At 39.5% G+C, this 26746-nt stretch overlaps 1 protein-coding gene across 1 annotated transcript in view; it reads right to left on the reverse strand.

Moving 5' to 3' along the window:
• CYTH3 (cytohesin 3) overlaps positions 1-26746 on the reverse strand; it is a 65923-nt gene that overhangs the window by 14839 nt on the left and 24338 nt on the right. Inside the window, exons 2-5 of the mRNA XM_083711705.1 lie at positions 12376-12458; positions 11248-11312; positions 9675-9741; positions 5305-5423 (exon numbers count right to left, since the gene is read on the reverse strand). Of these exons, the coding sequence (XP_083567831.1) occupies positions 5305-5423; positions 9675-9741; positions 11248-11312; positions 12376-12458 (334 nt within the window). The remainder of the gene's footprint in view (positions 1-5304; positions 5424-9674; positions 9742-11247; positions 11313-12375; positions 12459-26746) is intronic.

The raw sequence follows: 26746 nt of genomic DNA on the forward strand, positions 1-26746 counted from the left end.
ATCCAGTTCCCCAACCACAGTGAAATACTGGATGCACACCAAGCTGACCCAGTTAAGAGGCGTGGCACTGGTGTGTCATATACCAACATTGTTCTTCAGATGATCCTGCACAATAACCACATGTACACAAGAAGGGGAAGCAGGGATCCAGAATATGATGATACTTAAAGCAGGGCTAAAGTTGTGGAGTAACCACTCACTCAACAAGGACATCCATGCTTAGCATAGGCCAGACAACATCCAATTTGAGGTAGTCCAACGCAATGCCCTCCTTAACAAATAACCATGCTGTTAGCTGCCCTGAGAGAAGGATTTTTTGTTGAAAACTGCAGGATACATATTTAACAACGGCAATAAATGCATCAAGTATCCAGCCAGCGCAGAACTCAACTTCTTCTGGCTTGCTTTCAAACAAGGTGCAAATAAGTTCAATTTGCAAGTAGTCACCTGCAGGACCCAAGAACCCTCTGTATCTGAACTGGCAGTCAAGTTGAACCGAATATGAGCCATGTTTGTTCTCAGTTGCCTGTAGTGGGAGTAAAAAGCTATACAAGCAACTTGTTTGTACATGCAGTTTCCCATCTCAAAGGCAATGGAACAAACATGCAATTCCCAGAATTACAGGCTTCCCAGAATTCCCAGAAGTTAGGAAGAAAGAATGAGCTTGGGCTTCAGTTTGCCATTACATTTTCAAACTTGGCATTACAGTCATGAGGACTAGAAACCTTTTCCCCCTTTAAATCAAACCTGGAAATCTCAGGACTCTAATAAAATCAGTGCCATTATGAACTATTAAATTGACCGATGGGTCAATTTAATATTTTAATAAGCAACATAAATTTTATTTTCCTATACACTGTACAAAATGTAAAATCATATAAGGGCATGAATTATGAACTATGCATATTTTATTCTTTTTTTAAAAAAAGAGAAAAATGGTAATACAACTAAGGTAGTTATTCTTTGACTCAGCACCATTCTGAATTTCAATACTATTGGACTCAGATGCCCTGTAATCCTTAGGGTGTGTTTGAGTCACATCATTAAATGAAAATGTTGCAGATCAGCTTCTAACTCAACAACAAGTAGGCGGGTTTCTAAAGCAAACAGGTGCCTGAATCGCCTCCTTAAGTGTACATAACAAACCTTTTCAAGTATTTTAATTAATATGTTGAAAACTCCACTCATTAAATAGGATGTGAGCAAGTTGTTGCTGTTATAAATACAATAGAAGCTCTTGCCAAGGGGAAATTAGTAGATCAACGCATCAAAAGGAATGTTTTTATCCTCAATGGGAATGGAATAAAGAAAGTAATTAACGTTATTTAGAAAATACACTCAAGAAGAATCCTTTGGAGAAATACCTCTAGGTTTCCCTCTTGGTTATACAGCACACAACTTCAACCTTATCTGGACATGGTACAGCCATTTCTAGTCTGTATTTTCCAGCAGGGTGGAAGCTGGTAGAGGAGGGGTAGAAAATTCTGTCCCTTGTCCAGAGGTCCACTGCAATCCTATGCTGGGTTCAAAAGAGGGGATTTCCCTCTCCTGGCAGACTACGTGCTTTCTATGTTGGACACAGAGGGAGGTTGAACTGCTGTCCTGGTCTCCCTGCCCTTGCCAATGACAGTCCACTGACTCACTTCCACAGGGCCAGCTTGCTTCAGGCAAAACAGAAAATGCTGCTCCCACCCTGACCCCTCTCCCCCACCCTCCACTGCTGCTGCCTCCGAAGTGGCAGGTAGTGCAAAGGGGGTGGCTGGGCATGGAGGAGGAGGTAGGAGGCAGCAGAGGAGTCTGGATCTGCCACCTGAGACTACCACCTCACCTTGCTAATGGGTGGACCAGCTAGTGCCTGCATGCAATGCCTTGCCATCTATGGCAACCGGGCACTATTTGTTATCCATTTCTAAGCTCTTATTAAAGCTTTTTTCATGATACAATAAAAGAAACTATTCTAAAACGAAACACAAAAACAGAGAAAGAGAAAAGAAAACACAGTCCTCTCTCAAAGGTAGCCATTAAGCCCCGTCTCATACAAAGTGGTGGGCCCTCCCAGCTCTTGCCTGAGAGCTTTCCTTTCTTCTCCCAGCCTTTCAACCTGGGAAGTCTTCCCTTCTCTGACTTCTTACTCAGAGTCCTTCCATCCACCCACCCATGTGTTTGTAATCCTTGGACCCCAATAACGGCCCAGAGCAGAGGACACCAAAGGAAAACGAAAGAAAAAAGAGAGAAGAAAGAAGATAAAAAGAACGAAATTATAGAAGAAAAGACAGAGAGAAAAGAGAAGAGAGAAGAATAGAAAGGACTTCCGATTTTCCGTCTGTCAGTTACATAAAAAATTATTCAAAACTATTTGTTATCCTGCATGCAAATCTGGTTCACTATAAGAAGCAAGTGGTAAATGCAGAAGGTTTAAGACTAGTTCAGAGTAAAAAAAAAAATGCAGTATTTTCAGCTGAGTGCAAGAACTTTGCCTGTGCACACTAGTAGTAGTAGTAGTATTTCTATCCCACCTTTCTCCCAAGCACACACACAGACACTTAAAGACATTCACAAGATTTCAGACTTTCTTTTTGTTGTTTAATGATTTTTTAAAAGAAGGTAGTGGTGGTACCACTAGGGTAACCCATATTAGGTCCTGGTATCATCCTTTTGTGGGTCCTGACCCACCAATAAAGAACAGTGCTCTGGAACTGAAATTTAGATGTTGGTGTGAAGACCAATTGTAGCTTAGCCATAGGCTCTTTGGGTGGCTTTTGACAAGGAACTCTGCCTAAGGCTCAGTTCATGTATAAAACAGAAATAGTGACAACACAGTTGTCATCCATCTGTAAAATAGAAAAAATAATGACCACATGATTTTTGGGAGGATAAATGAAAGAAAAAAAGATAGTTTTGCCTGCCCAGAACCTTAAAGCTATAAAATTCCTCAGTTTGAACTTCCCATCTCAAACATTCAAATTATTGCATACATTGTACATTTCTGCACTGCAAGCTGATCCTCCCCAAAGACAGATGGGCACGTGAGGATGTCTTTTAAATATATTTTTAGTATACATATAGACATTTAACCATCGGAAGAAATGTCGAGAAAGTGTTTGGAAAATTCTCAGACACTAAATAACTTGCTAAAGATAATACGCACTTGGCTAAAACTTATCTCCCCTGAACTGACATGCCATTCACAAGTGGTACAGCACAATCCTAAGCTTGTTACTCAGACATAAATCTTACCAAATTCAGTGAGACTTACTTTCAAGTAAACATGGCTAGGACTGCAGTTCTAAACACTTCCTAGTTCCACCGTGCCTCTAAGTATTAAGCTACAAAACTTACATACAGTCCACACAACTGCCTCATTGGGGCAAGATCTACTGGGAAGAGTTGCTGTGTTCACTAGGCCTGGCCTCCTGAGCTATTTGTCAGGTATAGGCCAGGGGGACGCAGCTTGGCCAGAATGGCCTCACAGGGCAAATACGATGGCCTAGCAGGTTTAATTAGACCCATAGTACAGAAGTTTCCCACTCCAGATGTACATAGTTAGCTACACTTTCTTTTAAAAAAAGGATATTTTATATTAGCTACAATTTAATGACATGAATTAGGAACAACACAAAAAAGCAGCTCTGTTGCAGAACAATGTTCTTTAACTTTCAACTGCCTACATTAGAAACACAAGAAAGCCTTACTCCTAAGAAACTCTGAAATACCATGTTAGATATTCACACCCAAAGAGACTGAGAGTATCTAGTCCTCCAGTATGAATTACTACTTTTGTTCATGCCATTTTGCGACTGCAACGGAGCTTGTGAACGATGCCCCATATTTTCGTCTCCAAGAAGCATTACATCACAATAAGGCATCTGGTATCTATTAAGATACTCTCTGCCAGAGTCTGTACTATTTTCAGTCACGTATAAGGGGGGGGGGGACACCTGAAGCTGTTTGCAGACCAGGAAATCCAGGTTAAATTGGATAAAGAAGCTCTCAAGATGATTTAAGTTTGCAGTCTTTGCTATACATTGATTGCAGTTTTGGTTCTACATTTTAAAGGTCAAATTTGCAGCCAGAATGGCCTTTATGTTTAATATTTGTTCACATTAAAAGCTAGGGGATGCTGCTATCCCTCTGAAGTGCCTGCTTAAACTATATATTACCACCAATAAGATGTTCACAGAAGACAACATTAAACAGACGAAAATAACTATTATTAGGACAGGCAGTAGCCTTGCTGATAGCTAATAATTATGTAGCCAGCTGTCTCCTAAGATTAGCAGGCTCTTCTTCTCTGGTCTCAACATTAAATGCCACACATGATTGTCAAAATCTAACTCTGAAACCTCCCGAGATTTGCATCACAAAAACCCAAGCATTTAATTATCATTAATCCTATACACTTATTTTTATAAGTGTTTCCTCTACTCAGGAAAGCATGTGTGAAGAAGATACACCTGTGCAATGTGTCATTTTGCTTCCAGTTAGAAGAAACAGTCCCTGCCCAACCACATGCATTCCTATCTAGATTTTTATTTTTAAGAACTCTGATTTCAGAAGAAAAGGAATGCAATGGAGAAAATGCCCCTTGGAATTCGCAAACCTATATGAGCTGCTTCGAACTGTGGTAGAGCACACACTTTGAACACAGAAGGTTCCACATTCAATCCATGGCTTTTCCAGTAAGAAGGATCAGGAAGCACATTATGAGAAAGGCTATGAGTCAATGTTGGAGATCCCTTACAAGGATAGGGAAGGGCCCACAGCTAAATCACAGAATATATACATCATATGCAGAAGGCCCCAGGTCTAATCCACAGCAATTAAAAGGATCAGGCAGCAGGTGAGGTGAACACCTGAGACCCTGGAGAACTACTGCCCAAACAAAGTTGACAATACTGGGATGGTTTGGACAAACATTTGGTGTCATGTATAGCCGCTTCCTATGTTCCTATCAAAGGAATAAATAATAAATGTGCTTATATAAGGAGGTAAGTTGAATACTGCAAATTACTTAGTAGGGAGGCCACAGGTGATAGGATAAAGTCTGTGCCTACAGACTCTCTGCTTTCTATAGCTGCCCATTAAGATGCACTGCTGGTTTGCTGGACTGTGGTCACCATATGCTTTCAACATAAATATTTAACCATTTTAAAACAAAAACAAAAACCTCAAAGTACATTTTCATATATATTCTTACAGATGCGCATGATATATAGCCATGGTCAAAGAGAACAAAAAGAATCAAAGAATGGCTCCCCATGTCAAGCTTAACATAAAAAGACACACAGGTTGTTCTCTACTTACCTTTCACCGAGATAATCTCCAATGACGGTTTTATTTAGCCCTTCCCCTTTATAAAGGAACTGTGCAATGTCCTCAGGAGTATTCTGCAAGAGGTCATTTTCTATGAGGAACTGGATTCCCTAAAAAGCAGCAGGAGGAAATGAATTCAGTTGCTTTCGTCTTCACAAGATTATATGTTCTGGAAATATTAAGCTGTGGAGTTATTATTTCAATTTCATTGATAAGTAGGAGTTTGCCTATGGTTGATAAATGCAGCCTCATCTGTGCACACCCTCCTCAAAGCTCACCTTTTCTGGCAAGCCTTTGGATCATCCCCCTTACCTTACTGAAACTAAATCAAAATACGTATAATCAAAATAATCAGCTATTATGAACATCCCTGCTGAATTACACAACGAAGTCCTGCATTCTGTTCTCACAGCGGCCTATCAGGTGCTTAGCGGAAGTCCACAAACAAGACATGAACACAATAGCACTCTTCCTTGCCTAATCATGTCTCCATAGCATCCCAATATAAATTCCTTGTATCACTAGTTAAAAGATTATAAGTATATAAGGTGGAAAATAACTCTGCCCAAGGCTTTGGACAGCTGCTTTGTATATTGATTAAGGACTTTTTAGCCCGACTAAAGGGCAGTTAAAGCAGTTTACAAGATATAAACATAAAATGTACAATCACAATTCACCTTAAACCCTCTGAAAAGATAGCAGTGGAAATAGGCAACAATATTGTTCACCCCAGGATAATATCATTAAAAACAAATAAAGCAATTCAGCACCAGATGAAGCATCAGCAGCAGACTAATATGCTTTTAAGGAAAATAAACTGGAAATAAATAGATCTTCAATACACATTTGAAGACTCATAAAGACATGCATGACCCTAAACTGAAACAGATAATACCAAGCTAGATGCACCAGTTGTCTGAGTCAATACAAGAGACTTACGTATGTTTATAAACAGATTAAGGAATTTTAATCTGCCGCATCTTTAATCCCTGCTTCTTTTCTCTATTTTTTCTTTTTCAATATTTATTAAATGCAGGTATATTGTTGACAAGCAACTGATGCTTGTTGTTTGCAAGTCTTTTATTATTACATTAAATCATTTTAGAAGATCTACTAAACAAATAGTAATGATATAAATTATTATCTATTCCATGTTAGCCCTCAGGATGCAAATTACAATCTTCTTATAACTGAATATTTGTCTGTTCATCATGCTAATGACTTGACACACAGCATGATCTGGGAAACTTCAATGTGAGTAGATAGAAAAATAGATAACACCATGTAATTACAACTGTATCATCAGATAAACTAGTTAGTTATAGTAATCTGAGCCATGGAGCTAACTGTGACATTAGCATTCAGTGCATTTGTATCTATAAAATTATATATAGCCTTATATATTATGCACCGTATTTTAATCTAAACTTGTGTCTTTATTTCAGCTAAGGCTGAAACCTGTAATCTGACCAGAATGGGGTTTACCTCTAAGTAAACATACATAGGATTGAAAAAGAGCTACATATAATGGTATGTCCCGAAGTCAATAAAATAATCTCCAATTCTGTCAAATGACTTTGAAATAGAGCACAGACATGTGAGCCGGTTCAGACATAACAGACAGTTATGATTTGGTAGTACATGAATTAAATCTTTTAAAAGATACATGGACTCACACAATGCTATTCCCTCCCTCACTGGCTTGTGGCACATCCTATTTTGCTATTTCATCAAAACTGTCAAACTGGGGGGGGGGGGTGTTTGCCCTGCAAACCAGGATTAGTAACCAGGATCAAACCATCATTTCCAATGGCGGTTTGCAGGGCAAACACAAACTCTGGTTTACCGGGTTGGAAAAAGGCAAATGGATACCGTATTTTTCGCCCTATAGGACGCACTGTCCCATAAGGCGCACCTAGTTTTTTTTTGGGGGGGGGGAATAAAGGGAAAAAAATTATTTCCCCCCAGGCGCGGAGCTGGGGAAGCCCGAGCTTCCCCCGACCCCAGCCCCCAGAACGCCCCCAGTGCGCACCGACCCCTCTTGCTCTCCAGGCTTCAGCGAATGCCTGCATTCGCCCCATAGGACGCACACACATTTCCCCTTCATTTTTGGAGGGGGAAAAGTGCGTCCTATGGGGCGAAAAATACGGTAGTTTGCCAAACACTAAGGAGGAAGGATGGGAGGAAATCATGATGCATGAGAAGAAGTCAGCAGATGAGCCCAATGGTCCTTAAAAGAAAGGCTTGTTAATATTGCACCAAATTATGGCTTGATGTTCTCTCTAATCATGACCGCATTAGGGTATGTCCTCCCCTATTTTATTTTCTGTTGGGAAGCAAGTTTGCACCTTTTTATTCAGGTTGGCGTGTGTGCATTTTAACAGGATTTAAATGAGTTTTTATTACTGGTTTTATTGCTATTATCTTAAGCAGCAATGGCACTTGCAACAATGCAACAGAAATGGCAATGGTTCATTTTTAAAATCAGCAAGCTCAAATGTAGTTTTTAAAAATAAACTGGAGATAATGAAAAACAAAATTTGTGAACAAATGGAACGAGCATTTGGATGCAAGCAGACAGGTTGCAGAAACAACAGCAGTAAAATATTTTGCGGCTGGACAATTCAGTCAACAACTGCAACCTACTTTATCAGGGCAAACCCAATGCCATTTTATCAGTCTGAGAAGCTATTTTTAGTATAGGAAACTGTATGCTCTCTCTTTCCCCTACCCCACCTTTCCTCTCCTCTACCCAGTCTCCCTCTGAATTGCTTTACTATCTAGAAAACTTCCCTGAACACCCAGCTGGAACATGAATACCAACAATCAACTTCATTTTTAAAAATCGCAAAGAAAGATGCACATTTCACAGCAAAGGGGAACATGTCTGCCAACCATGTTTCCACTCATGCTGGAAACCACTGAAAGCTAAGAAATTAGTCACAATTCAAAATCTCATCAATAGACTCCATTTTTAAAATCTGTATGCTTCTGAAATTACTTTGCTTTAATAAAGCCTGCTTTCTGGAAATTCAGATGCCCCAAGCAAGTATTTTGTCATCTTCCGAAACAAACCACTTAGGAAAACAAGACTCCAGACCTATTCAAGCTTTTAGAGCAGGAAAAAAAGAAAAAGAAAAAGGCAAAGAACTGAAAGAAGAGGCAAATATGTGCTGGTTAAGCTGTCTCTCAAAGATATGAGATAAGGAGAATAAAGTGCTTTATATTATTAAATATAGTAGATGTAAACATTGAGCATCAACATCTGCTGTGCTCTTTCAGAGGAACGATAACATGGAGAAATACAGAGCAGGAACTAGTCCTGGTTGCAGGGCTGTATCTGCTTTCTGTGCAGGATCAACCCCTTGCATCTCCAGGTAGGGATGAGAACATTCCCTGCTTGAGAATCTGGATAGCTAGGCTACTGGCCAGCAGCAACAATACTGAGCAATAGGTCAATGGTGTGACTCAGTATATGCCAAACACGCTAAGGCAGTTGCCTAGCGCAGCACTTTGCATGTGACACAGGGAAAGGTGAGCAGTCCTCCTAGAACAATGGCATCAGCTTTGAAGCTCCATCTTGGGATCATCCTTGTGGTCAGCCTTGATTCCCTGGCAGCGGCTGTCTGTTAGCGCTTATGCCAGCACAGGTCTCTATAAAATCCCAACCAAGGAAGAATACATGTGCCTTATGTGTGCTGATGAAGCAAACAGAACTAGGCTTTGGGTAGGAGACAGGAGGACTCTAGGACTCTGTCAGAGCTCTCAGGTCTCCTTCCCTGTGCTGCAGCTCCCTGCCTTGCCTGGGGCTGCCCCAAAAGGCCTGGCAAGCCATATGTTGGATCACCCTGCCTTAGGTGAATGGCTGAGACAGTCTTATTTTGCCAGTCTTTGGAGTCATTTTTTATTTGTACCGACTGCTACAAATGGTTTGATGTTGCTCTGGCTTTTTAACTCTCCATTCTTCTGTACAGTTGCACCTTGGATCCCAAACTCCTTGGTGCTCGGACGTTTTGGCTCCTGAACACCTCAAACCTGGAAGTGGGTGTTCCAGTTTGTGAACGTTCTTTGGAACCCAAATGTCCAATGGGGCTTCCGCAGCTTCCGATTGGCTGCAGGAAATTCCTGCAGCCAATCAGAAGCCGCACTTTGGTTTCCGAACATTTTGGAAGTCGGACAGACTTCCAGAACCGATTCTGTTTGACTTCCAAGGTACGACTGTACTTCATTGTGATTTTATTGTATATATGTTTTTAATCTACTTTGCAAGCTGCCTTGGGATCTCTCGTAACTGAAAAGTGGGATATAAAACTTCATAAATAAATAAGAAGCATACATTCTCAAGAACACAAAAGTCCTACCTTCTTGGGATCCATATTGAACTTTTTTCTTCCCATAGCTATTTGTTTATTTCTCTGTGTAGTTTTGCTGCATATTTGTAAGGGGGAAAATAAAAGGAAAAGAAGATTACACAGATGTATTTGGTTAAACATCTTTGATGTATACATTTTAAATGTTATTTACACGTTAATCTTATACAGCTAGTATGAATAGGATGGAATGGTTGAACTTTTACTCCCAAAGTGAAAGGGAAATATTTACCCTCAAAAATAATTCAAAGTAGCTTTGACTTCATTATAGATTTTTAATACATTGTGTTTAAACCCTCCTGACATACATTAGAGGAAGGGCATTAAAGAGGATAATGTGCATGGCTTAAACTCACAAACCAGTTAAACTGGATTATTTCAATCCAAGCCAATTGGCGGTGCAATCTTTGGAGTCTCTGTACTGGCAAATAAGCCTTTAGGTCTGCTGCAGCGCTAGCACAAAACAGCAGCCTATGATGTTGCAGTGGCTGAACATGCCAGCTGAGGACATTGTGCCAGAGAAACTATGGGAGTCTGCACTATGTTAGCTGCATCACACAAAGACAGAAAAAAGTGTTGCAGAAACGAGGACACACTGCATTCTAATGGCATTCCAGTCAACACAAACCCAAATGCACCCAGAGCGACACACTGAGTATTAACTTTAACAAAAGTACTGAAAGTGGCAGACAGCACAGCAGGCTAGATACACCCTATTTGCTAAGATCAGGATGCTACTTAATTACTTTGGTGTATAAGTAAATTGCACAGCCCTCTTGGTGGCTGCTTCCCAGACTTCAGAACTCCCTCCCTGGAGAAGCTAGACAGGCTGCCTATTTGCTGTCCTTCTCCCAGCAGGTGAAGACTGCTTTTAACTAAAGGGCGTGTGCCATTCCATTACAATTATTTTTATTACAATTATTTGTATGTTTTAAATATACAGTATTTTATAGATTTATATAGCTTTAATTCTATCAATGTTTTTAATCATGATTTTTCCTATATTTTTAGCAGTTTGAAGGGAGAAAGGTGGGGTATAAATAAATTAACAACAACATTTTGTGTCCTATAGGTTCCAGACACATGCTCCATTGATTTTAATGGACCAAATAGCAAGAATCATCTTAGCCAAGTTTAATACTAAATGTGCAGAACCTACACAGATGCACAGCCATCAAGGGGAAGCTTACAATGACGCAGGGACAGTGGTGTTATGTGCAAGGTAAAAGGGAGAGACACATCCCAAAACAGTGCACTCAGTTGCCATTTCTCAACTTTGTAGTGCCCGCGGTGCTGAATATCATAATCATGGGGCTAACTAGTTGCTGTACCCCATCCTACATTTGCTAAACTAGCTCTTTGTGGGAATAAGCAGTAAATTTCAATAATAGAACTACTACTAATTATATTTTTTTCCCCCCTTGAAGACAGGCAGTACATAGGGGCCAAGAAGATGATCAAGGTCTCTGCTGGAAGTTAGGCTATTTCTGCAAGGCCCTCAAAAAAGTTGAAGCAACAGAATGCTGCTTTTCCATAAAGCACATATGTGACAAAGTCAGCTTACCTTTCCTCTACACTTGTCAAGTTATCAATTTCAGTCATAACCTCTGCTATTTCAAATTTTAACCGCTGCAAAAATGAGAGAAGAATAAAAGCGAACATTAAACAGCTTTTCCAAAAATAGGTGGATTCCACTGGCTTCTTTTTGAATTTAGAAATGGAGCAACAATCCTATCACAAAAGTCTGCTCTGGTGTATTTACCTGCAATATCATACTATTCACACACCACTATGACATTTGGGTGTATGAGGTGTTAGGGGAGGGGTAGTACCTCTGGTGGGGGACACCTTGTGCTCCTTCTGGGGTAGTTTGTCCACCTTTGGTCCTCACCCTGCACTCAGTTCTCACATGTGGCTCCTAGAAGCTGTCAGCACGCAACAACAGCCACACCTGGCAAATGGTTTTCACTGGCTGGTAGCCAATGGGTCTCAAACCCTCAGTGAGTTAGGACTTCCCCTGCATGAGAAGACAGGCTCCGCCGGATTGAGCACATAAGACCAATTGTGGGTCCAATGCAATGGTCAAGAAGGCAGTTTCTGCACATGTAGAGGGAAGTAAGGGGCAGATGGGGCCTGTCAAGCTGGGAAGATAGCCCATGTAGGAGAAGGAAAACTCTGATCCTAAACCTCTGCTGTCTTGTGGGATATCTTCAAGAAAAGAAAAGAGCAAGGAGTAAACCCTACACAAATCTGGAGTGGAATCCCAAAAAAGTTGGATGGGGCCTTGTATGCCTCCTTCCAGCAACTACTGCAGCCAAACGCATCACTCTGCTTTCCTTTGGACCACATCAGTCAGACCAAAAGGGAGGTCTTATCGTGTGGGCAGCCCAGGACCCCCATGCACACTGCCCAGGCTTGCGCGCCGGGAAGGTCACTATGTGCTATAATGCATTGGTTTGACTTCACCCCCGGAGGTGCACTCCATTGTCTCTTGAGACAGATGGATGCCAACAACTATGACATCAATTTCTGCAGAGGTACAGCACTTGGGACATCTAATTCTAATAGGAATTATTGGAAATTAACCCCTTCAGACTGTGGTAAAAAGCTACCATAGTGTTTTACAACTCAATAACAGTTTGTATCATTAATTTCAGAGCAACCAACATTTTGATTTAAGGAAAATGTTTACCTCAATATCATCGATTAATTCTTTTTTTCTACGGCGAATATTGAAAAGCTCCTCTCTCTCTTCTACAGAAAGATCATCAGGCACTGGAGGGGAAAACACACACAATTATGTATAATTGCTTTATACTCTGGTACTTCATGTTTCACAAGTAAAAGCCTCATTCACATCAACAGAGTTTGTGCCAAGAAAGCACAGACAACATTCTTAATGACCAACTTTGGAGAAAATAGTGGTGCCAGTATACAGAACTTGGTATTACGGTAACTAACAAATGCAATTGTCTCAGGGTTTCAATATGAATGACAGATAGTTTTCACATTATGAAAAGTAAACTGCTTTCCATTCTATTGTGTATTACATTCATATTACAAGCATCATTCCAGTAATCAAAGGGCATTAAAGTCTTCCTTCATCTTGGTTCTCTTTTAAATCTGTTTTATCCTCAGTTGTGCCTCAAGTCAAGTACAGACAGCAAAGGGATTGCAATAGCACTTCATGAACCAGTAGGAACCAGCAAATTTGTTCAGCAATTACATTAAGCCATAGTTTTTTGTTGCATGCATAAGCCTGCTTCCCACTCCCCCCACCCCACTGTCTTCATATATATTAGGCGGTAAAGAGCATATGCTGTTGAGTTGCATCCAAGCATACCCACTGAAATTAATGGAGACAATAAAAATTGGTTAGATACAGCCCCCCTATTTTTAATTAATTGTTATTTGCCATTATGTCTGAACTGGAAACTGTAATTAGTTTTCACTATACAACCCAGGATTTTAAAATCTTAATGTGAAGATGGCTCGTCTGAACAAACCATCATTAAAGCTAACCACAGTTTGTGCTAGTTCTGACAAAACAAAGCATATTTATAATATGTTTTCTTGTGAAGAGAAGCTCTTGTCATTTAGGGGAAGTATTAGTCTAACAGTAAACACCTTCAGGCTGCCACATTTTCCCATACATAATTCAACACTGTCAGCTTAACAACTGGACTAACACATCTTTTCAATGAGGAGGTACAGCACAGGGTAATTTGGAAACTGTTTGCTTTAAAAAAAAGATAAAAGGAGTTCGTGCCTCAGACTTCATGATAGACAAATATTGAAATAATTAGCAACTTTACTTTTTCCACATTATCAGTAAAGTGTAATAAATGAAGTCATTTTAAACAGCAAATGCTTTTTGCTTATCTAAAAACACAAACATTTAGAAAACTGGATAAAAAGAAGCAGCAAATGTTACTTTAAAAAAATATATATTTTTGTCTCTTCTTCAATGTATTTGACCACTACTGAAGTTACTCTCAATGCCAAATAAGCACCAGTTGGAAGCATTCATGATACTTGGTATTCTGAATATAAATAACAAAAGAATTAGGAATATCAACCATAAAACATAATGAAGTATTGCCAACTAATCAAATTTACTCTTCCATATATATATTCTAAACTGCAAGGAAATACCATGACGGAACAATATGCAGTTTAGTTATCCACAACCTTTAAAAAAAAGTCAACTCACAGCAATGACTGGAAAATCTTGAGTACAAAAGTCCTCCATTTTAAATAGGTTTGCAAACATGGATGCTTCTTCCTTCTCATGTGATGATATTTAAATTGTTCATTCATTTATTCATTGAATCTATATACCACTCTATACCCAGAGGTGTCTCAGAGCGGTTCACAGATCAAACTATAAAAACACTATATATATATATATATAGTGAAGATGACGAGTGAGACCTCGTCGAAACGTCGCCTAGACACCCCAACTTTTACACGGGAAGACACCCGAGGACACCAAAACCTGCATATATATATATATATATATATATATATATATATATTCAAAACAACAACAACCCAATAAACCCCCCCCAAAAAAGAATGACAATTTAAAAGGGCATACAATGTCAATCAAATCAACCAAAGGCTTGGTTAAAAAGGAATGTTTTTGCCTGGTGCCTAAAGGTGTATAATGAAGGCGTCAGGCGAACTTCCCTGGGGAGAGCATTCCACAGATGAGACAGGGGAATTTAAAGCTACTATTTTCTGTTGGGGGAATTTAAAGCTACTATTTTCTGTTACGTTTCATTGAATTGGGGAACGTGTCTGTCACTGTCAGCTCCAATATAATTATGGGTAACATTTCCAGATCATGTAGGTACTTCTCAACCCATCACTGCACCACCATCAAGATCACTGACTCTGGTGTGGGGAAAACCCATACGAAGGAGAGCATTTACACGTCATAGGATTTGGAAACTATAGCCAAAGCAACAAAGAAACTAGGCCAAAGAGCTGAAATTATGAGAAGACATTATGGTATGAGGCCCAAATTAGGCAACTAAGCTGTAAGTGACAAAGCTTCCAGTGCAACACAAGGGTTTGCTGCTGAGTTTTGGTGCAGTGTAACAAGACAATCCTAAACAAAACCTTAACTCTATTGGTGGTCTGCTCTAGAATTCAGTGTTCTGTGGAACAGCACAGCTAAACACACACACACACACACACACACACACACACAATCAGGTGCAATGAGAAGAGGAAATAAAACATGCTAGTGTAGGCATATTTCCTCTGAAATCAGGAAGAGGAAAGGTAACCTCCACCCAAATGGGTCACTGTTTTATTTTGATTCACATTGCCACCCATTATTCTAAAAATACCGCTACCCAAAATGCCACTAAACCATGCAGTGGCGTCACAACAGGGGGCCCCGGTATGCCCTGGGTTCCATGTCTGTGGGGGTAACAAGAAGTCACCCATCCATCTCTGCTGTCATATGTCATTTCTACATACCTTAAATCATCCACAGACTTTTTGTGACATGGTACTGAGGATGTGTTCTAAAGAGAACTGCCTCAAGACACCAGAAGGCTACAGCACGGACAGCTTCTTAAAACAATACTGAAATATACACCAGTAAAGATTTCCATAGATGAACGAAGCCTCTGATATTAAGCATTTTTAATAATAATAATAATAATAATAATAAAGCTAAAAACTGTTTTATAACTATCAAATTCCTAACATTTTTGTAGTCCACTGCTTTGTGTAGGAAGTGCATGGATGGAAAGGTCACTTTTTTAAAGAAAAAAGAAAGAAAACAAAAGATTTCCTGCACAGGGCAACAGTTTCAGCACAACTGAGCAAGCAGCTGAAGCATACCTTGATGCCATCATGATACAATTACAAAAGAAGTTTCCATTTTTTTAGTGCCAGAGCATACAAAAAGTCACTTACCAGGGCACATGAAACAATTTGTTTCAACTTTGTTCTACGCAAGAAAATGCAAAATCTATTGGTTAATTCACATTTCGTAAATGATAACCAGAACCATCCACAGTAAGGGCTATTTTTAAGATGGGTTTCAAAGAGTAGTGAGGAAAGGCTAACCTCAATAAGATGGTTTTAGAAGAAAATTGCTTGAAGACTCTTTAAAAGCTCCCAATCAGCTCTTCCTGAAATGCTGACCTTTACTCCTCTTTCCTTAAGTGAATTTTTGCCAGCAGAACAAGCAAAACAGATAGCATGGCCCATGATGTATATGCAAATTATATGACTAACAGAACAATGCTTTCCTTTTTAAAAAACATAGTACGTTAGTTGGCAGTTTTATTTTCAACCCCTTTCCTAAGTATCCCTCATTAGTAATACACCTTTTTATAGCCACCACACACTGGGTCAACATCATCATTACAACCCCAAGTTATCATTCCTAGCCAGTCACTGTCAGACCTGCTTAGCATATAAGTGAAATTAGTGAAATTAGGATCTTTTGTCCCAAAGTGAACTACTTTACACTGAATTGCATTTGCCATTTTACTGTCTATTCACTCAGTCTGAAGATAACCTTTGGAGCACCTCGCAATCCCTTTCTAACAACCCTGAACAATTTGGTATCATCAGCAAATTTTGTCACCTCCCCCATTACCCCTAACTCTAAATCATTTATGAGCAAGATAAAACAACACAGGTTCCAATATTTGAGGGACTCTACTTTCTACATTGAGAGAACTGCCTTCTACTTTTTACTTCCTGTAAAGAATAGAGAGAGAGAGTACAGCTAGGCAGAAAAAACGTCAGATTATCAGTGTCCTCAACCTTCCGTCAGACTTTGGACCTCGCACTATCCTAGACAGAGGGCTGGCCACCACACTGCACAGATACCTGAATTGAACCAAGCCAACAGCCTCCCTATAGGTCACTTCAGGGTCTCTTCCTCCATGCAAAGTCTGGGTAATTTACTTGCAGGCCATGCCAGGGTTTTTTTAAAGTTAATGTGTAAAGCTAAACTGAGGATTGAAAGTTATGGAACTAAATTTCCATTAAGTCTTTATTAGCAGTCAGTGTACTTCTTTAGCAGACTAAGTTCCAGTCACAGAATTTTGTTTGGAACAGTTTCAAAGATGATACCCATTTGCAAGCCCCAAAGCCCAGCTTTGTGAAAAATTTAGACTAGTACTTTCACCTCAGAAGAGATGTAAAAAAGGGGTGCTGTCAACAAGTTTGCTTCCTGTCAAGAGACAGACCAGTAGCATTAACATGGTATCATGTGACAATTAAGCACACAATCCCAGTAATAAAGACACTTTAAAAGGTTTCAGAGTGTGGTCAGTCATTTTCAGTAAAATACAGAATGATATTCTGGTTTTTGTTAAGACACATGTTGTCATTACAAAAATGCCTGCTCTATATTCCAGTAAAGCTTGTATGATATTTGGGGGGCCAGTGGATTGAATTGCATGGTAATTTTCAAGTCAATACCTATTACAAACACAACTGCAAAAACTAAACTGACGAGCCTAGTCTATTATTCCGAACAGCTTTTCTTGTGTCCACTGTTCTACACACACACACACATACACACAACTTTTCTACTTAATCACTAGAATCTTTCCCAACTTCCATATAACATTTATAAATAAAGAGTTCATCACTTGTAAGCTACTTAGGATCTCACAAAATTTTCCTACAATGATAGATTCGTGGTCAGATTTCATTGTGGGACAAACAATCCCAGCAGAATATTTGTCAAGATTCACCCCTGTCCAGAACTGAAACCTGTGGACTCCTTGGAAGGAGAGCAGGCAGCAAGACCATCACCACCCCAACAGATCTCTGTATCTCCCACAATGTTGAGCAGTTATCAGATCTAGACATTTCCACCCTGGGACCTGAAGTCTCCACACCAATTGCCTTGCCTAGGTTCCTTTTCAGCTCTCAGACCTTATCCTTTACCTCCAGGCTCACAAGAGAAAAGCTAGTGAGTCAGGCATTCAGGAAGAGGAGTTAGCAGGTGTCTAGATCAATGACTAGCTGAGAGCAACCAACAGGTAAACCTTCAACTCCTATATGAGACTGAAGTCTGAGATGCTTCCCTGCTGAAGCAGCAGCTCCCTTGGAGCTTCAAGTTCAAGGTGTTCCTGATCAGGATTAATGAGACCTATTTAAGCAAATATTCAAGCCTTTTTACTCCCCCGACTCAAATATCCCATGGTGGAAGAAATACAGGATATAAATGTAATAAAATAAAGGTTATGCTGTTCTAAAAATCAGTGGCTCAGTTCCAGAAATCTTTCTCACACAAAGCCCGTCTACTGCAGTTTACAGCAGATCACAAGTTCATCTTCAGCCACCTACTTTTCTAACTACTACAGGGTTTTAAGCAAACTGTGTATTTATAATTCTTAGCAGAATCAGCAATCCTCTGCACAGTTTCCCTTCTCACAGAGGAGAGCAGGAAGTCATCTGTGTAAAAGGTCCACAGACCCTTTGGATGACTGCCATAGTATACAGATGCTGCTAGTTACAGAGGGCCTGACATACACAGTCTAATTTTGTAAAGTCCTCTGGAATCCCCTTCCAGCAGGCATTCTCGTATTTTATTTTCCATCTTTTAGAAGCACGGTTTTGGTCTGGGGATGTAAACACACCATGTTGCACTACCAGAAACTATTCAAGTTTTCTACCTTCCAATTTCTGTTTGTTTCAGTTGCCCACACATTCACATCCTTACAGGCTGAATCACAGTATTACATAAGATTGATGCAATTTCCTCCACGTTTTTCCCACACTCTTCATGTCCCATTCAGGGATAGTATGGTAATTATTAGATGGGAAGATCTTTAGCAGGTAAAACACACACACACACACACACACACACACACACACTATTCACTCACTATGTCTTAAGCCTTCTCTCAGATGTTTCTACAGTAAAGGCAGAGCAAATTTCACAGATAGGACATTCTTGGTGGTGACATTCTTTCTTATGTTACTGCCCTCCTAATCTCTGCTGTGGAAGGAACAAAGAGCAGGGTCTCCTTCATCATTAGCTACCCTTCCCAGTTTGGTGTCATCTGCAAACTTGATGAGCATCCCCTCAACTTCTTCATCCAGATTGTTTAGAAAGACGTTGAACAACAACAGGCTCAGGACAAAACCCTGCAGCAAGCACTCCACTTGTCACTTTTTTCCAGGATAATGAGGAACTGAGCACTCTTTGAGTTCGGTCAGTCAACCAACTACAAATCCACCTAACAGTTACCTTGTCTAGCCCACATTTTACCAGCTTCTCTGCAGGAAGATCATGGGGGCTTTGCCAAAGCCTTACTGAAATCAATATCCACAGCATCCCCCTGATCACCAAGTTTGTAACTATTGGGGGGAAATGAGATTCATCTGGCACGACTTGCTCACAGATTAACTGTTTATCCTAGTACCTTTCCAGGTATCGACATCAAAGTTGATGGGCTAGACACCCTGTCCCCAAGCAAACCCTGTCAAGCTGCTGCCAATATAACCAATTTAACCACAACGTTATTCAGAAGATCTACATGCCTGATTGCTACAGTTCTGCCTCAACTGCAAAAACTGTCCAACAGGTACATTCCTTTTAATATGTATTGGATAACTGCTCTCACAATGCAATATTGAATTCCTGTAAGCGAGTTTCGTGTATCTACAGACAGCAAGTGAATCCAATTTGAAATACACAATTGTATCCAAGAATGGTTTGGAAAAAGGATCAAAATGACAAGATAGCAACATGCACATTCATGGGATTATTTTATTTCCATTATTAATCAAATTTCTTTGCCACCCTGCATCCAAGGATCACAGGGCAGTTGATAACACAGTAACAAAATAAAAATAAAAATCTCTCCCCCTTCTAAGTTTCAGAATTGTGGGTACCTGGGCAACATTTTACACAGGGACAGTCTATGCAAATAATTCACTTCATGTCTCTGCAAATCTCCCTCACATTTTTCATTTAACATTCCAATTAATTCCCTTATTGGTTTCCTGTTTCTTAAGTATTTAAAGAAACTTTGTTTTAAATCTGAGCTTCTTAAGGGTGAGATATAAATGCAATAAATTTATTTATAAAAACATGTATATACTACTATATTATATAAAAATTCAGTGGTTTAAAACAGCAAAATCTATATACAATAAAAACCACAAAAAATAAAAGTAGAGATTTTACATTTATCTTTCTTCCTAAATCTAGCTTCCCACTCACTTTTTATTTCTCATTCCTTCATCATGGGGAGTCCCTTCTTACATGACATTACAAATTTCCATGCCAATTCCTAAAGCACAAAATATAGAGGTTTCATGGCAAATATGAAGAGTGCATTAAGGCCACTTTCCCGCTGAAAATACATCTGCCCCATGCTTCCATTCAAAGCTTCCCAAACCAGGGGCATTGTTAGGAGTGGCCCAATGGGCCAGATCTCCTGTCCTTTAACTCCTTTTTAAAAAAAAAACAAAAAAAAAACTTTTTAAAATGTTTAATTTGCTTACAGGGCAGCTGTGCATGCTGCAAGGTGCAGTGTTAGTGAGATTGCCTAAAAATGTATCTATACCCATGGAACAGTGCGCAATGGGCCCGTCTTTTATGTACTGTGGTACCTCGGGTTACAGATGCTTCAGGTTACAGACTCTGCTAACCCAGAAATAGTACCTCAGGTTAAGAACTTTGCTTCAGGATGAGAACAGTGATGGCAGTGCTGCGACAGTGGGAGGCCCCATTAGCTAAAGTGGTACCTCAGGTTAAGAACGGTTTCAGGTTAAGAACAGACCTCCGGAACGAATTAAGTACTTAACCTGAGGTACCACTGTACTTACCAACCCCCCTGTCCCAAACTCAGCCTGTAAAGTTGGCATGCAGGACCTTTTTCAGTCCAAGGGCCACATTCCATCATGGGGAACTTTCTGAGGGCCACATACCAGTGGATGGCAAGGTAAGGTGCAAAACTGGACAGACGAATGTATGGAACTGTTAAGTCTTGTATGTTAGGCTACATACCAGTCATGCAAAAGTCATGTTTCTGCGCACGCGCAGATCTTTTCATCCAAGCAGGTAAGCAAGAGACATTGCCACTGTTTAAGGAGACATTACAGCCATGTAAAATCACTAAGTGGGGAAGCTGAGTAGGGCTAGTGAAGGGTGTGTGACCTGTGATGGAGGCATGGTCCAGGGAGTGCCAGAGGACTAGACAGACAGGCCTGGAGGGTCACATTGGGCTGAGATTCCTCACCCCTACTCTGAAATGTGACACTGCAAGGGGCCACTGTATGAAATCTGGCTGAAAGGAGAAGTATAGGACCTCTTTCTCAGTCAGAGCGAGCACTTGTCCTACAAATAAAACAGACAAACCAGAAGATATCAAGCAAAGTATCATGCTGAAAAAGTAAATGCTTATAAGCACTTCATGCCATCATGTTGCTATACAGTGGTGTGCAGGGGCCAAAAAATATTCTGTAGCTTTTAGTGAGATTCTATTGCTATGGTAGTGACAAAATTAACCCAAATACGAAATATAGGTAGATTTTTAAAATCATAGTTCAGATATTATTTCTCTTGAGACCTTATTAGGCATGTATAATATTTATAATTGGATTCAAGGGATTAGCTGAATGAGGGCATGCTAAGGGCTTTCTAATAAAATGAGTTTTGTGGTGGAAAGTTTTCAAATAATCATTTAAGCTAGAACAACCATTAATCCTGCATATGGCAGGATTACTTCCACCAATGAGGCATGAGTGTGCAGGCACCAAAAGCGGTATTACATTAAATTAAAATCTACTTGTTTGTGAAGATTTTTTGCTTATCTGGCACAGTAACTCATTATGCTGCCTCTGTAAACTTACTCAAAAGCAATTTTAAGAGTAATGCCTTCCATGCTGCTTTCCAGAGCAATTGTCATAACTAGATAGAAGCAAAACATACTGAATAGATAGACAGATAATTTATTACGGTCAAAGACCAGCTCACACTGTGCACTGCAAACCGATCTACAATTATTCCATCAGCTGAAAGACAGATTTTGGAATATTAGAGAACTTACTCTAGAATGGTGTGATTTGGCATAAGGCAACTTCATATGTACCACATCTGTGTCTCCACACCCCCTCCACTGACATGCACCGGCAACACCAATGCACTATGTTTCTACACCTGCCCAACAAGACTGCAGGTGGTAGCAAGAGCACAGTCAACATGTCAGGCAATCCAGTGGTGGCTGGTGCCCATTGGGTAAGACTGGTACAGCCAAAGGATATAAAAGATGAGCTACTACAACTGCTACCCACCTCATTTATGTATTTAGATAATCCACAGATTATTATTTCCCTGACAAATATGAAATCCATTTATTTAGCACCAAGCAGAGGTGTAGGGAGGTTTTATTCCTATTTCACAGCCAGCTCCTCCCTGGCCCAGATGCATCCATTCAAACATCTATTGAGGTATTCACGTTTATAAGTGCATGCACAGAGAGCTACGCTATTAAGTCAGGACAGAGTTTGCCCCCACCTTCTTGTTTTGTATCCATAAATACTGATTGCTTCATACTTTGGGACGCATTGCCTGTTTCAGGCAATCTGTAGGTGTACAGTTGCTAACATGATCAACCCAGATTTATCATTCAACCCAGTTTGTGCATGTCTTCCAGCTCCTTTATTTGTAAACTTTAAGCGAAAGATACATTAGTTCAAACACAGCCCTGTTTCATCAGTGCTACTCTTTTGCATTTTAACTTTGCCTTTCCTTTCCTATCCTTGAAGAAGCTTAAACATTATAGTTCTAAGCCAGTGTTAGAAGCCGAGATATGAAAGCTTGGAGTTAAATGGCACCTTAAACCTAGGTTGCGGGTGCAACAACAGAATGTCTAGGCAAACTTTTTAATAATAAGAATACAAAACTGAAAATGAATGAACTGCAGCTAAAATCTTATGTTGATTTTGCACATGTTCTAGTCCTCATCTGAAGACTAAAAAAAACCCAAAAAAAACCCCAAAGCCATGCTTCCCCTGCCCACTCCCATAATATTCTTATAAGGGTCCCTTCTCCAGCCTTCAGAGAGTGGCTAGAAGTGGGGAGGCGGAAAAGGGTCCTCCTTTCCTTCCAGCAGTGGCAGTTTTATCTGAAATCTTAGGCGCAGTACTGCACCCAGAGCTCAGAAATTGCTCACATTAATGAAATTTCCTGCCACAAAATGCACCTAGAACAATGGGAGTTTTGAATGCTGCGCTAAGCTCAGGACGAACAGTCCAGACGAAGCTCCTCTTTAGTGTTAAGTCTTTCTAATCAGATTCAAACCAATAACCACACGCAAAGTCTTGCACTATCCATCCATCCATACATGTATGTGTGTGTGTGTGTGTGTGTGTGTGCGCGCGCACACACACACACACACTCTTGTACATTAAAACTCACACTTCTGCTTTTAGGCAAAGCTGGAGAAATCCAGGCCCCATCAAGGTCTACAGAAAAGTAATGAACATTGTTCATTCAAGACATATTTTTCCTCAGCCAACTTTTCATCTCTTTCATTTTCAAACACAAAAGCAGCACTTCTCATAGTCTTCTGATGAAACATAAAAAGAAAATATGCCTTTATCTGCATCTGAGGGTTTGTAGCATTAAGGCAACATTCCAGAATTTTTAAAAATGCCCTTTAGCTACTCATGAATTATCAGATCACCAAGGTATTATATGTAAAAATAAAGTTATGAGGATTTTGATTTGCAAACTGTGTGACTAGAGCATCCAGAAGTCAACAAATTTGGGAAATATAATGGGTTGTGTATCCAACTTTAGTCATACTGAGAGCAGAGCCAGTGAAATGAAAGGATATAGTTAGCATCATTCAATTCACTGGATCTATTCCTAGAATTTAGTTGGATACAACGGGGGGGGGGGCGTGGGTCCTTGAAAAAGTGGGTGCTGTATCGGGGAAAATTACTGAGAAGTTTATAATGCACACAACCTTTTCCTTTCCCAAAATGAACTTATGATTTCCTGGGTTGCTTTTCTTAAGCTGCATTAAACATTGCTTGTCAAGTTTGTTGTGTCATGGGTATAACAGGGATGTAAAAGAAAAGAAAATTTTGGATTTGCCAGAAATTGGAAGAAAGAATTTGTGAATGACAGGATAAATTATTAGATTATACTGAACTGGCCAGATTAACAGAGACAATTAGAGGATAACCCAGAAAGAATTACAAAAATAATGGGGAAAATGCAGAGAATACTTTACCAAACAGTGCCCCAAAATATATACCTGGACTTGTTTCGATTAATTTCTGCAGGAGACTTTGCATTTTTTTAAGTCATAATTGTAATAATCACATATAAACGAAACAGTATACAATAAGGAGGCCATTTACAGGATAAAGGAAGTCTTTTATTTTTATGTTTTCTTTATGTAAGGGGATAGGAGTTTAATTTTGATAATTAAATTGTCAATGGTTGTGGATTTGTTTGCACGTATAAGTTGTTGTGGACTATGTTATAAATATTATTTTTTTAAAAAGAAAAAAGATAGAAAGGAAATTTTGGCTTTATTGAACTACCAAACTAAGAACAAAAACTACAGAGAACAGAAGCAAACAATGAACTTTGCCCTGCAAAGCAATACAACTCATTTCAAGAAGGCATTTGACAGTATGCTGTGTAATACAGAGTGCTAGAAAGTTTCATTCAATATAAGATGATTTTTTAAGTAAGAAGAAGGAATATGGCTTCCATGCTGTACTGCAAAGGTAATAATGGGTATAGTCATGCTTCTGTTTGCAGAAGATGCAATATAAGGCAGCTTCCCATGTTTCTACTTCAGATATACTACATGAAGAGTAAAAGACACTAAAGCCATTAGTTGCAATTCTGAGCAAAGTCCATTAGTTAAATTGTCATCTGCTGACTTCAGCATGTTAGGCTGCCTGAGATAAAGGCATCACATTGTAAATGATCTTACAAAGCATCTAATTCAGAGCCATAACAACCCAAATCTTCCAAAATGAAACATTAATTATATTGCTACAACAATACAAACTCTATATGGAAAAGAAAATGAAAAATGAAAATAGTCTGGTCCTCTGCCAAGCTTCTCCTCCTGAGGACAAATAAAATTCAAATGTATTTGAGCATATAAGATATGATCACCCCAACTGAATTTTACAGTCTGAATAAGGAATGGGAAGATAAGCAATAAAACCTTTTTCATCCAGTTCCAACATAAAGCACCTTTGAGAGATTCCTAGCTGAGCTTCTTTTCTTCAGAAAAGCAAAGAATAAAATAAAAGTAATGTTTCAGCCATGAAAAAGGGGAAATGCCTTGCAATAATATAAACAGAGGCCAATAAGATATTAGTACCACATGTTACAAAAGTGGGTGGGACGTGCCTCATACCAAAAAATATATATTTCAAAACAAAAATTGACACACAAGGGGGGAAATCTTCTGGTATGTTAAACAAAACAAAAAAAAAATTAAGCTCAGTCAAAAACAGAGACTGGCTATAGGAAATCCAGTCCTGCTTAAGATAGTGATTGATATTTATAATGCATCTCAGAGGGAGAAAGGAATGTAAATTTTTGTAGCAAAATTAAAAGGACTGTGTGTTGCCATTGGCACATGTTATTTTTCATCTCCCTAAGATGCCTGTAATCTGCTTCCCCCAGGACTTCGCTGTTTTTCCATGACATCGTGTTTCATTCTTGTTCTGTATACTCTAATCCCCAGATGGTTTTCCCCCTCAGCAGCACAGAACTTTCACAATAGTCACACATACCACTGGAATATCCCTGTTACCAAATGGAAGCTCCATTTTCTTTATACAGGAAAACACTCTTCACTGTTAAAAAAAACCACACCTGGCACTAAAAAAGGAAGCATAATCACTATCACTAACAACCTCTGTATTGCCCGATAGATGAGAGGTATTTCTCTTAAAATTAATTATCACGTTATAATAACACTTCCTTGATGCTTTTTGGGGGGGGGGGGCATCAAGGCATTTGTTGACACCTCTCTTTCTAATAATATAAACTTCCCAGAGTGAAGCCATTCCAAAGAAAGACCTCTTAAGATCAGAGTTGTCAAATTCACACAAACAAAAACGTTACTTCCAAATGAATTTGACACCAAATCGCCTATTTCTTCTCCCAGCACTGTGGAATGTCTCACTCGTGGAATAGCTGGGAGGGAGTACCATTTTAATCAAGAAGGCACCAACAGACCTGAGACTCAAAGCTAATATATCAATGCTGGAGTGTGCAGCAACATCTAATTGCTATTTAGATGTGTTAATGGATGTGCTAGCACAGCCTAAAACAAACATGACATTATATAACAACATAATTACGCTTGAACTTCAAAAGCAGATATAATGGTGCAATGGCTTAGTATCAGGGTGTTGGACTGTGATCTTAAGCATATTCTGATGCCGACTTGGGGCGGAGTGCTCAGTCCAGCCAACACAACACTTTCAGTAGTTGGGGGATGGGAGGACACAGATCAGTGGCATTCCGACACTTTTTAGCACAAATCAAAGCTGCAGGTGGTGGTAGCGGCCAGGAAGAATATTGATGACAGAAATTTCAACACATAATCCACAGCTGCAACAGCCTCTGGCCATGATGCTACTTATAAAGGAACCTTTGTTATATCTAGAAAGTTAAAAAAAAATCTTAACAATTTAAAATTAATATGAACTCCTAAAAGATCAGATTTAGACTCCAGGGGCTTTTTGGGGGGGTAACATAAGGGAACCCAATAACATAGCTATTAGAACATGATCTAAAGAAAATTGAAGCTAATTTATGTTTTTGGTGGGTAGTGTAAACAAGAAGTGTACTTTTAAAAATAAAATAACATTATTCTGAGTTTGAATAAATTTTCTAGCACAACACTTTAAAGAGTTAGTGTTTGTACCAAATGCTCTGGCAGGGTGTTGTAGCAGTTCCATATAATTTCCCATGCTACAGTGAATGGGTTCATATAAAACAGCTCGCACTGTTTCCATAGCAATTAATGGAAATTCAAAGTGACAATTTACAGAGACCCACACAAAAC

The sequence above is a fragment of the Podarcis gaigeae genome, assembly GCF_964106915.1.
Source record: "Podarcis gaigeae genome assembly, chromosome: 14".
Classification (NCBI taxonomy): Eukaryota; Metazoa; Chordata; class Lepidosauria; order Squamata; family Lacertidae; genus Podarcis; species Podarcis gaigeae.